Below are 12,517 nucleotides of genomic sequence, written 5' to 3'. Positions count from 1 at the left end.
AACTGGACGTGCGAGTTTACAAAGACAGCAAGTCTGGTAGCTATATTAGTGGGAATAAGCAATTAATATCTTCCCATCTGACGGCATGGTGCTATAGGCACGGGATTGATCAACGCTTGTGGAAATGGCACTGAGTAAAGTGTGCTACTTTATTATCTCCCTAGATAGAGAAAGATGCGATGGCTTCTATGTCTACGGGCAATGCTAAGGCTTAGATTCCGTTCTTGATACTTAGGCTACACGAGTTGTAAGGATATATATACCCTGTAGAAAGCTATGGGAGACTGAACAGGGCCTGACAGGGTGTCCCGTATATTTCAAGCGACGGATCGCTGAAGCTGGCAAGACATATGCAAATATGGCGACTGAGTAAAGTAACTCCGATGCCAAAACTTTCCTTTTTTTTACATATGTCCACAAATGTTCCTCTTCGTTCAGGAAGAATGAGAGGCTCCTGAGGCAGCAAGCCACCAATAGGTGTATGACTGCTGAGATCACGCGTGGCCATCCCTTCATCTTGTAGAATGATCGATACATTGACCAACATTTCACCCATAATTGTGTAGGGTCAAGGCAAAAAAAGAAGAATACATACAACAGAAGGGATTCGCTGGTGGTCACCCACCCAACTACTAACCTCCCGGCGTGTGGCTTAAGTACGGCTGAGCGGACGGGAAGCCCTGTTTTCCACACCCTGTGGTCGTATGTACGGTATTCTAACTGTCAGATATTCATATAGCGTGCAAGTAAGTTGGGTTACAGGTGTCACGGAGTACAAAGTACTGCTTTAACCTTATTCCAGCCTGGGAAATGTTGACTTTTTGAGTATCTAAACCCTCACCACCAACCCAGACTTCTGACTCGGATTTACTGCGGCTTTCGGAATCCAAGACCGTCAAGAAAAATGCGCTTTGAGATTGTTATTACAGGTAGGGTCTTGACAGTCTTAGCCACTGTAAATCCTTCCTTCTTTCTAGCAATCAGTCGTGGCTTGACCGCTTGGGCAACACCATTCACCATCAAGTCAAAAGACGAGCTCATTCTTCATCAGTTGTGTGAGCCCACACATCTTCCTCCCCAACAGGCTTCTTCTCCGGATCTCGCCACTGGTAGCACACAATCTTCTTCAAATCAGGCTGACAATGATCCCATATAGCTGCATGGCCTTGCGTTCGCATAGAAACACTTTGCCCCGAGAAATCGATGTAGTCGACTCCATGGATGCCGTGATATAGAAAACGGAGGTATTCGCTTACTTCCTCAGAGAGTGCGCATCGTTTCTCGTCAGCTGGGGAATATTCCGATTCGTCCCCGATAGGCTGGTCAAGATCAACCATTTCGTATATCATGTACAAGTGCTTCAGCAACATAGTTCGATATCGCTGTTGGCGGGATGACTGGTCAAGAAGTAGAAGACTCCAAACTTGGTAGTAGCTTCGAGTGAAGCGATGACGTTCTGTTGGGGTCAAGTGCAATGGACGTGGTTTTCCACCATAGAACTTATTGTCAATGCTTGTAAGAGGGACTGTAAGACATTTTCTTAGTAAAGACCCCATATGATGATTGGGCTTCCTGATCTGTCTACATACTTCGAATATTCGGAGTAATATCACGATCGAACACCTCGATCGCTTTCTCCACGAAACGAGAGTTCTGTCGCAATCGTAACAGATCCCCAATATTCACTGACGAATATTGAGGTGGTGAACCACCTTGGTCCGCCAGTAGCACTCTTGCATATCGCTCACAGGGGATTCTTCTGCGTAAGCGTTTGTAGATCGTAGGCGTGTTGTCAATCAAGACCTGGCGGAGTCGACGGCAAGTCGCGGCCAAACGAAGCGCATCAAGAAGAGGCAGTTCCCCGTATATTCTGGTTAAGACCTCTGTAGGAATGTGGGCAAATCCTGAAAATGTGTACATAATGAGTGTGATAAACAGAGTCTGGGATAGGTTGATTCGCCGAGAAATAATTCATGTGTTATCTTGCGTCTGTTTGCTTCTTAGAGACTCCAAGGTCATGTGATTGGCAAATGGGCCTAAAATAGATCTGCATTAACCATTGCAGCGATTCAGTCTCTCAATACACCTTCCAATATTCAGACTTGACCTAAGGTCTTTTTTGGAGTCATTTTAGGACAGATATGGGGGCTAATATGACGCCTGGCAGGGGCTCCTTCCATGTTCGTTTTAGCGCTTATGTGATCATTAGCGGGTGGCTTTGCTCTATATGACTTAGTCTATATGTGGGCCTGGACGTGTTCGCAAAGCCTTTCTTCAAGATTCTAACGCCTACAAAATCTTTAGACACTTGCTACTGCGAACTTGGTTGATTCAGAGTCTATGTGAACCTACGGTGGGCGCTTCTGTTCGGACCGAGCCAATATACGAATTGACGGGGGCTCTCCCTATACTACTAATTTCATGGACCACGTGGGGGCCATTGTGAGGCGATTGGGGGCCATTCCATATTAGGCTCAGGGTCTCCGTAAAGGTCTGCATGGTGCCTAATCCGGGCGCTATGAATGAGACATTCAGGGTCTATGTGGATGCTTGTGCAGAGCCTAGTGGAGGCTCTTTGCACCCTGGTTTCAGGATCTACATGGGGGCCTACGAACTTCCTACTGGGGGCCATAATCATGACAAACTCGGATCCTCCTTCAGGGTCCACTGATGATCTTTGGTCTTGTATACTGTAGTGATTTATATCGCGTGCCTCATATTGTACTTTCGATACTCGGAAGTGTCTAAAATACTACCCTTTATCTTCATAACACAGTCTATTCGGATACCACTATTTGCACGCCACACTCAATTATCTTTAGATCTGGGAATTCGAATCCGCTTCTTGAGGATGAGGTGCACAATGCCAATGATACCATGTAATTTCTACCTAGGCAACGTTCGAGGTGGGACTGTTATGGCTTCAGGGGCCGTTGTATCCTTAGAGCCTCTGTAGCCTTGGGGCCGCCATGAAATTCGGGCTGTAATAGCTTGGGAGCCATGATAGATTTCGAGCTTTTATACTTTTAGTATGGCGTACATTGAAGGGAAAAAAGTATATCAAGGAAGCTAGGGACACCGGTCTTCAGAAATCCCCAACAGAGTATCTCTCAAAGTCTTTCCTTTATTCCCCATTCACTCTTTTCTCGTCTAGTCTCTCATTATACAATGTATTCTCCCACTCTCTCTTGGAGCCATGCGGCTATACTTTTCTTATCACTCTCTTCTTTTCAATTCGGTACTGCCTCTCCCATCGACGGCCAACTCATCGAACGCTCGGGTGTAGCCTCTCCGGGTATTGGCGTTGAGTTCGAGTCCGGGAGTATCTACTTCACCAAAGATGTTCACAAATTGTCTGAGAAAGAGAAAGAGGCGGTGAAGGAAGCTGGTATCGCTGCCAAAGGCAAGGCTGTTACATTTAAATCAGCCAAGGACGGAAACGGTGCCAAGTTGTCGGGTAAAGACTGGGAACTGACAGCGGATGCCACCGGAGGCACGCTGGGACATCTACCTGCTGAGTATATCTTGGATGGAAGGAAGATCAAATTGGGTACTGGGAGAGCTGCACTTGCAGCGGAGGAGGTCTATGAAGATCTGGTATGATAACCGCACCACAACTGACTTGGAGATGCACGAAGAGACTAACTGACCACCTCCTTATACAGAAAAAGTGGAACCCGAAGACCGGCCAGGAGGTTGAAATTGCCAGCAATAAGAAGAACCCTTGGTCTGTCAAGGCTGGCACTAACCCTGTGAACTCCGCCTGGTCTCGTCAGATCACCTCCCCAATGCCGCTTGGGGCCATCAACGACCTGATCAAGCAAGCCAAACTTAACAAGCCCTCACCTCTCATGACATACGCCAATAGTAAAATCCAGAACAAGGTCTGGGTGAACGATTTCTTCTTCGAGGAGAAACCTGGTGGTCTTACCAAGGATGTTGGCGAGGATGTTCGCGGATTCCTTTCGCTTCTTCTTTCCTATGCCAAGGCGGGCAGCCAAGTCCGGAACAGTGAGAGTGCTAAGGAATTGACGTCGATTATGCCGCGCACCAGTTTCTCCAAGATGTACAAGCTCATTGAGAGCAAGCTTGAGAAGAAGGATCTGTGGACTATTGTGAACAAGCTTGCTTGTTATGAGAACCCTATCGACGATGCACATGAATATGCTGCGTAAGTCTGGTGCAACTACCTTACCTGAGGGAATATTCACTAACAATATCTGATTTCAGTGTTGACGAGCGGTATTGCTCTGGGCACCCCGGACAGACAACGATCAACGGCAAGTTCGAGAAACTGCAAATCAACATCTGCTACGGGTCACAGTCCTGCCCTGTCAATGTTAAGGCCTGGATCCAGGGTTTGAAGGATGGCAAAGATCTGCTTAAGGATGCTGATAAAGAGATGATTGATGGCCAAGTTGGAGGGTACGGAGACTTGACTGAGCATCGTCTGGACCATCCTACCGAGCAACTGCCCCTTTTCGAATTCCGTGATCTTCCTTCATGCTCGGCTTCGGAGTGGAAGAAGTGTTTGGAGAAGGCCGAAGCTGCGATTGTCAACTATCACAAGAAGTTTCCAGGAAACTAGAAATTTCCTTGTGCGAGCAACGTTGGTGATACCAGAGGCCCTGTCGGCCTAGTGTCTGGATAGACTGTTGTGCCATTTGGAGGTGTGGAGTTTGGCCTTTGCCCATGTCTCCTGGTTAAATATATACATATATATATTTATTATATCTGCGTCTTCTGTATGGAAACAGGTACACAAAACAATTCGCTTATTCTTGTATTCCACACCCTGTGGTCGTACATGAGACCTTACTGCTATTCAAGTAAATCAGGACGTTGGTTTCAAAGCTGAAAGTCCAAGAGGCCAACTTGGCTGGTCACTGCTGCTAGGGGTGCTGACAATCAGTCCAGCTACTATTAAAATGCACTTCGATCCTACTTCCCACTAATAAACTAGTCATATCAAAATCCCATTCATCAACAGGATACATTCCACATCGGCACTGAGCGACTCGGTCATATGGCTCAGTTATTGTTCCCATGACGTGCTCAACTGGTGCATCGGAGGTGAACGACTCGGGTAGATGGGGGTGGGTTGTGAGGTTACCAATCAGCCAACCCAATTTATATAGTCAGTTAACTGTACACATTATGCGGTTATTCAGTTAGTATTAAGCAAGTAACAGTATTTACCCAGTATATTACTAACGAACAATACCCATCTCTATGATAACCATCCATAACTCAATTTCTACACATCACCACCACCACTAATACTCCCATCACCACCTCTCCTCCCACTAAAGCAAACATAGTACACCCCCACAAGAACCCCAGCTACCACCCCAGCCCCAGCATGACACCCCATAGACACGACCATACCCACCTTTACACCGCCATCAAATATCTTCTGACCCGATGGTCCCCCAAAATTTCTCCCAATCACACAAAGCGCCAAACCCACACTCCGTTCCTTTTCAATACTCGAGGCATCGCGACAGCTTGGCAAAGCTCAGAGACCTGTGATGGATGGTGATTGCGGAGACAACGGGGAATTGTAGTCCAAACATTGGCTTCATGTGGAGCCCCGTAGATGGAATTAGTAAGAGAAGCTGCTACTGTGCATTCCATCACTTCCGCTTCGTGGACTGGGAAAGCTGTGGTTTATCCTCGGCAGGGTCTCACCGCTTTCAACACATAATCATTCCTGCCTGAGGTTAATAATATGGCCTGCATCCACGGACATGCACCCATCAAAGACTGTGCTGAAACCCCTGCTTATGTTCTAGATCCATCCGACTTAGTAAGTGGGTTTGCGAGGTCTTTTAAGGTGTAGGTATCAATTTACAGGGGTGGACTGCCAAACTACTGGCATTACTCCCGGCCCAGCGTGGATTGGGGGACCCAAATAGGTATAGTATATATGCCAGTGATCTTGCAGAGGTCACCAATTCTATGTATGTTTGTTATTTATACATATGAGAGTTAACTGATCATAATTATTGTGTTAGTTACAAAACCGTATCAAAAGGCCCGACTCAGTCAAACCACCGTCCATTGCGGTACGCCAATCTAGGATTCATCAGTTCATCCTTCCTTCTAACAGGATCCCAGTCCTTTCCAATATGCTCCTTGGCTTCCTGCAACCACTGATCCCAAGCCGGCGTTTGGGGTATCAATTCACCATTCGCTACCCACTCCACACTTCCCGTCATATTAATGACAGCCCACAATGTCTCGGTGTAGCTCGAGTCGGGGGTACTCGGACGACACTCGACAAACTCAATCTTATATCTGCTCATATCCCACAGATCGCGCGGCTCGACCAACAACGCCAACAGCCAGTACAGGGCGTTCAGAATGATGTAAGCGACACCGATGGCAATCTGCATCTCTGAACCGCAGTTACTCAGCAGGATAATCGACGCCATGAGCAGTAATGTGCTAGTTCCTAACAGTCGGTGGTGCGTGTTCCCCTTGAACATGTACTCGCAGTCCTCCATTCCTTCGTACAACTCGCGGATGACATCGTCATCTCCGTAGACCAGGATGAAAGCACCTGCCCGGGTGCGAATAATCACGTCGCCACTGGGAACTTCCGCTTGCGACGAACGACCACTGAGGCGGGGGTACCACCGGGCCGATAGACTGGCTACACTGGTTGACAAAGACATGGTAGCCAGACCGACGAGGGCGGTACCGTCATGGATGCAGCCCGCCCAGATATAAAGGCCAATAGTGATGAGGATTGAGACGAGAGTAACAAAATTGAGCCAGCAAAATGTCTTGAGTTTGATTGGGATTCGATGCCTGTTGACTCGTCGGTAACTTTCTTCCACCTTTGATGCGATCTTCGAGTTTTGTCCTTCTTCGGAATCACGCGTCGCGTAGCTGATTCTGTAGACGCGGAATTCGTATTCTTCCATGTCGTTTACATTGTGGATGAGGTTCGCAAAGAAGTTCAGCTCATCTAATTCTATGCCTGATTTGACACCGACGATTTTGACGTCCTTGACGGATGGTGGTCGTGTTGGTCGCTCTGTGTCGAGAAGCGACTCAGGGGCGGGCATTAACCGGGGAAAAATGGCGAAGGGAGAGGCCGTAATAGCCTGCATATGTTTTTGGATTGCTGAGCTGCCTATGACAGCCAGCAGAGGGATGATGTCGAACTTCCATTTGTTCTCACCCTCTTCGAGTCCGACTGGGAACCAGCCCATTTTGATTGTGTGTTGATTTGTCCGTGGTGATGTGAACTCTCCGGGTGCAGAGGAGACAAGTGAGGAATGTAGTGAGAGGGAAGAGGTCACTTCGCGAAGACGTATGCCCGCGGTATAGCAGAATAATAACAAAAATAAGACGGGCTCTTGGCTTAAGACAACCAGTCCTGCCAAGCATGGACTACCATTTAGTGAGTTATGCGACCCACTGACTATTGTGAGATCAGCCTTACTTAGCTTCAAATGCATGAATATTTGTCCCGTGTCAAGATCCGACTCGGCTGTCTGTGTTTTCCACCCGACCAATGAATGACATTCACATTTGAAAAGATGGTCTTCGGTCATTCGAATAGACACGCTTGACCAGCACTACTGTTTTGCAGCATGTGCGCTGGTGTTGACATGAAAAATCGAACCTAAAAGCAGACTAAGTTGCTGATCATCTCCCAAGTCCCGCTTTAGCGGAGATGCTGGAGTCTCCATCCCCACTGTAGCTCCGGTCGTTTCAGCTAAACTACGGTGAAGCATCATGCCATGAAGATACGGTGTAGATGGCCGGCAAAGATTCTCCGGACAATGCTTTGCACGGCTTTGATATAAACAAAACATGCTAGACCATGGCTGTAGAAGTTACTTATCACAGAAAGTATGCCCTGGGATGTCAGGATGTGAGTGTCGGCACGGGGATCAGCGTGCGAGGTCCACTTTTCCTCCCGCTTGGTGCTCCGCAGGCATGAAGTTACGGGCTGTCAATCATAGATACAGACTGGTTGAGGTTCAAGTGAATGTAACAAAGTATGATTAGTTGAGTGGTCTTTCATGATGTGACTGGGTTGCCTCGGGACCGCATCGGCACTGGGCATCGTCTCCAGTGCCATTGGCCAACCAGGATGTTGAGGGTAGATACGCAGCTGAGCCGCAATTTCATACGGGGCGTTTCATCCTGGCTCTCTACTGATATTTTACTGTTCCTAGATGTTTCAGTTCAGAAGCATTCCCCTTTTCTGATCCTGAGGAATTGAAGAGTTACACCGGTCGCAAAAGTACCGGAGCTCATCGTAACTAGGGCAAAACGTGTTGAGTGTAACCAATTCTTACCAGGATGACACTGTAGGAACCGCTGGTGGTTACCAGAAACAAGGTTAAGTTCTAACAAGCTGCATATAAGCACGGATATGTCGGAGACAATCAGTCTGGTCGTACATTCCTTTCAAGCCCAGTCAACCATATCGCATGGCCCCGTATCTGGGATGGGAATATATATCCCTAACAGTTATCATGATGATGAAATCTAGCAAGGACCACGTTTTCCAACCGTTTAGATTGCCCATGTAGCCATGTAGCCATGTACAAAGTGTACAAGGCCAAAGCAGATTTCCTCAGAATCGTTATACTAATAGTTGCTGATTATCTAGAGAGATGAGGGTAAAACCCCGTAATGCCTTTGGCGTCGAGTCTAACCTCAGGCAGCGATAAACTAGAGCGGTGAAGATTCTGCTCGTGCGGGTCAACATTTCCGAGGGAGAATAATTCCGAGGAGGCGGAGAATGATTGGAATTCGACTGCCCTAGAGAATTCATATGATGAAACCAAAGAAAGTACAAGAAATATGTTTGACGTTCGCTAATACTTCAAAGTGAGACCAGAGTGACCAGGGTGGATACATCATATTCAGGAATTTCTCTCAGCTTTCCCCATAAGCACTCATGAGTGATGAGAGACCAACCATACAATATCCAATAGGAGGATTATCTATAGAAAGAAACAGGCCAGAGAAAATGCTTGTCAAGAGCACATGCCTCTGTTGTCAATTTCTCGAACAAACACAAGCACTTTGACAGGAAAGAACCATCTCGGATTCCAAACCCGGCGGGGCGCATCAACAAAACCCAATATTAGCCAATCACAATTGAAATTCATGCATTCTTCCTTTGGCCCCCAAACTCCAAAGAGTGCCGAGTCCACGCTAAACACAATCATCTTAGATCCTGCATAAGTCCGAGTAAGGCTCTCCAGCATGCCCCCAAGTCTGGAGATTTTCAGTCTGATCAGCTTACGCCCCTTTTCTCAACACCTTCTCACACGGCACACCACCAAATGCAAACTCTGTTGATGCTTCCAGCATCCCTTTTAACCCCCATTCCACCATGTCAGCAGGCGTAACAACATCCGCAGCTACTACAGCCTCCGCCCCCATTCCCTTAACAACAACATTCGTTCCTCCTAGCACCTGCATCAGCGATTTCTGGCTCGTCAGCAGCAGTTCCAAAACATGGATGAACCTGGGGCCAGCACACACGGCTGAATGTGTTCCATCGGGCTGGGATGTATCCAGCTATTTCTCACCGGGACTATGTCCCACCGGATATCGCATTGCAGCCAGTAACATCGTGATCGACGGGACTATTACGGAGACTGCAGCGACGTGCTGTCCGACGTGAGCATTCGTTCATATTACACACCTTTCTCAACACCTGCAGTACCAACTGACACACTGGCTATCATCTCCAGCATCGGTATCCAAACCTACTCCACCAGAACCACCTACACCCCCGGCTGGACCGAGCTCGAAGTCTGCACTTGGGAACCCGGCAAATCCACCGAGATCGAATTCGCCTACACCTGGACCGACACGGCCGGATCTACGAGCAGCACCTCCAGTTCCTTGTCCAGCCCAGGACACATCAATGGATACGGTATTTCTATCCGATGGCAGTCGACGGATTTCACCACCCCAGCAGCCACATCAGCATCTACAACATCATCCGGGGACTCGCCTGCGACCGCTACCTCTTCCACAACATCACCCACGTCCACCTCATCCAGCAGCTCATCAGGCCTTTCAACCGGAGCGAAAGCAGGTATTGGCGTCGGTGTCGCAGCGGGCGCGGTGCTAGCTATATTCCTCTTACTCTTTTTCCTGCGCCGACGGAAAGGGAACGCGTCGTCCGCAAATCAACAGGCTTATCAATCACCGGACCAGGCATATAGGGTACAGAGGTTGAATGAGTTGCCTGCGACGAGGACAGGGGCGTTCATGACAGAGCAGGTGGAATTGCCGGCCTCGGGAAGGGATGCGAAGGCGGAATTGCCGTCGGAGTTTCCTATCGCTGAGTTGGATGGTGGAGGGAGACATTGATGGCTTCCACCATTTCTCAGCCTTAAGCTTCGGACGTTTACATTTACTACCCTAGATCACCTGTTCTAGTTAAGACTCCCTGGGACAGGCTATGTATATGTCGAGTCTTCTTACACGTGTATATAATATATAATCGGATGTTGCTGTCTACTACAACGACGTTACAAATACACGAGGCATAGACTGGTTCGTCACAGGCATGGAGCTCACAGAGCCTCAGGATCTATGTTAGACTATTCACTGGGCGCCTCAAAACCCTGACTCATCGGGCACAAGTGGCCAAGACGATCACCCAAAGCTGGCGACCTGAAAACCACTAACCCCGCACAAGGCTTCGTAGGATATTACCGGCAGGATAAAAGAACACAAGACCATAAGCACGAAGACCGAAGTGATATTAGAGGAATATCCATGTGTCCCTTGGACAGTCCCAATGGCACTATAATTGTGAAAAATCAAATTTACCCAATTGAACACCAAGCAGGAAGAAAAGGAACTGACGGAGGGGGAAGTGTTATGGTCCAATTGGAACCATCAAGGCCATGGACATGGCCCGCAGCTGCCGATCCCCCCACAGCTGGAGTTGAGCCGAGCGCTGATCTCGGGCGAGATTGCCCCGTAGGTACTGGCGAGGGAGTAGGCGGGCATCATGAGTGCATTAGCATTGAGAGCTTTGTGCATACAATGTAGGAAGAAAGACCAGCATAGTAGCAGAGCGATAAGTAGATAGCGGGTTCGGTCACTGTTAGAGCAGTCGTGAAGATGGGCACCCCCCAATATGATTCCATATATCGAAGCCCCTCCGAGACTCCCAGCCCACGGCACTGCCGAAGTAAGGGTGCCCCAGAGAGAGCCCCGAAGGGAACTCCTTAGGTTGGATTCAACGGTGTTCTGAACGCAACGACCATCTTCGCCACCTAAAAGCAGCTAGATACACGCCCTTAAGTTCTGGTTCAACAAGAGCCGCACTTTAGACATGCCAATACAAGCCCCTAGGTTTGGTTCAGAGAAAGAACCGCGCCTTAGACCTGCTAATACAAGACCCTAGTTCAAGCTCTAAAAGAACCATCACATAGCCTTGCCAGTGTTCAAAACCGTCAATCCCGGTGATCATTGCTTGCTAGTAGGTATTGCACCCAGAGAGAACATCCTGACGCATTCGAAGCATCAGCTGATGAATCACTCCCTGGTCAACGAGGCTATGAATGTTCAAGATGGGCGAGTGATCCGCCCCTGGGGCATCCACAGGATGGTCATTCCAGGTACGGAGTCTACCCTCCAGATCATTCTTAGACATGTAGTAAAAGCGAACGCGGTCGCCAACTGCCACGATGCCGTACGTGGTTTGCACTGTCGTCCGCATGGTCCAATCGGAGAGCATATGGGCCCGGAGCGTCTCCCGGACATTTGTCCAGTCGTAGTTGTTCTCCCAGCCAGGTGAAGTGTCGGAGGGAAACCACCTAGCTTCGACGGCAATGACATGGTGGGCTTGTTGATCACGAATGTTGGTCAGATAGACATTCCAATGCTGTCTAGGTCTCGGATGGGTAGTGCATGGATATCTCTCGTGTTCACAGTCTTCCCATGTAGCAAAATACTGGCGTAAAAAATTGGACCAGAAGTGATCGACAACGTTGCGGTAGGGCTGCGCAGCCGGGTCAATCCGGGCCAGGTACGCCTGGTATCCCGGGTAACTCCAGCATGGTTCCACTGGAGCTACGGTTTGCGGTTGTCCCTGCTGTGCCATGGTTGATGAGAGGTGTTTGGAATCGTGCGATGAAAAGTCGGGCTTTCTAACTTGATGATTCAAACTTGGTAATGACACTGTACACGAGGAGAGAAGAAGAAAAGGAAGGAAGGAAGACTGGAGTTGAAAAGATCTATAGTATCCTAAAACTTGCAAACATTTCAGCAAAGAGTGAGTGAATGAAGACTCACTAGCTGGCTTGAGTAACACAGGCTCCAGACTCAGATATCTCAGCAAAGGACACATTTCTCTACGGTGGTCTCCACAAAGAATAAAGCAGGTAGTATGACGCATTCGTGAATGGGAGTTACTATGACTACAACAGCTACAAAGGCCCTGGTAGGGCCACGGAGTGACATTTCGTAGCATGTATGTGCCATTAAATTGCTAGCTTGTCTCAAGTACCAT

At 48.3% G+C, this 12,517-nt stretch overlaps 5 protein-coding genes and 1 non-coding gene across 6 annotated transcripts; 2 read left to right on the top strand and 4 right to left on the bottom strand.

The window, feature by feature from the left end:
• Positions 1 to 588: 588 nt before the first annotated feature.
• Positions 589 to 704, bottom strand: AtWU_r68. The gene has a single exon (XR_004775252.1). It is a non-coding gene; the product is annotated as a 5S ribosomal RNA (ribosomal RNA).
• A 333-nt stretch (positions 705 to 1,037) lies between these two features.
• On the bottom strand, positions 1,038 to 1,920 carry AtWU_11377 (glycosyltransferase 25 (LPS biosynthesis protein) family protein; the record flags this gene model as incomplete). The annotated part of the gene is made up of 2 exons (XM_035506477.1): positions 1,038 to 1,525; positions 1,590 to 1,920. The coding sequence occupies 2 exons, from the start codon at positions 1,918 to 1,920 to the stop codon at positions 1,038 to 1,040; spliced, it is 819 nt and encodes a 272-aa protein (XP_035362370.1).
• Positions 1,921 to 3,168: 1,248 nt separating this feature from the next.
• On the top strand, positions 3,169 to 4,588 carry AtWU_11376 (major facilitator superfamily protein; the record flags this gene model as incomplete). Its single annotated transcript, XM_035506476.1, has 3 exons — positions 3,169 to 3,597; positions 3,666 to 4,171; positions 4,231 to 4,588. The coding sequence occupies 3 exons, from the start codon at positions 3,169 to 3,171 to the stop codon at positions 4,586 to 4,588; spliced, it is 1,293 nt and encodes a 430-aa protein (XP_035362369.1).
• A 1,456-nt stretch (positions 4,589 to 6,044) lies between these two features.
• Positions 6,045 to 7,223, bottom strand: AtWU_11375 (FAD binding domain family protein; the record flags this gene model as incomplete). Its single annotated transcript, XM_035506475.1, has 1 exon — positions 6,045 to 7,223. The coding sequence occupies one exon, from the start codon at positions 7,221 to 7,223 to the stop codon at positions 6,045 to 6,047; it is 1,179 nt and encodes a 392-aa protein (XP_035362368.1).
• A 2,147-nt stretch (positions 7,224 to 9,370) lies between these two features.
• AtWU_11374 (beta-ketoacyl synthase, N-terminal domain family protein) lies at positions 9,371 to 10,362 on the top strand (the record flags this gene model as incomplete). The annotated part of the gene is made up of 2 exons (XM_035506474.1): positions 9,371 to 9,660; positions 9,735 to 10,362. The coding sequence occupies 2 exons, from the start codon at positions 9,371 to 9,373 to the stop codon at positions 10,360 to 10,362; spliced, it is 918 nt and encodes a 305-aa protein (XP_035362367.1).
• A 1,120-nt stretch (positions 10,363 to 11,482) lies between these two features.
• Positions 11,483 to 12,109, bottom strand: AtWU_11373 (RTA1 like family protein; the record flags this gene model as incomplete). Its single annotated transcript, XM_035506473.1, has 1 exon — positions 11,483 to 12,109. One exon carries the CDS (start codon positions 12,107 to 12,109, stop codon positions 11,483 to 11,485), a length of 627 nt encoding a protein of 208 aa, XP_035362366.1.
• Between the last annotated feature and the right edge of the window lie 408 nt (positions 12,110 to 12,517).

This window comes from Aspergillus tubingensis, assembly GCF_013340325.1.
Source record: "Aspergillus tubingensis WU-2223L DNA, scaffold_15, whole genome shotgun sequence".
NCBI classification, from domain to species: domain Eukaryota; kingdom Fungi; phylum Ascomycota; class Eurotiomycetes; order Eurotiales; family Aspergillaceae; genus Aspergillus; species Aspergillus tubingensis.
The sequence above is the reverse complement of the archived record's forward strand: the minus strand, read 5'-3'. Positions and strand labels throughout refer to the sequence as shown.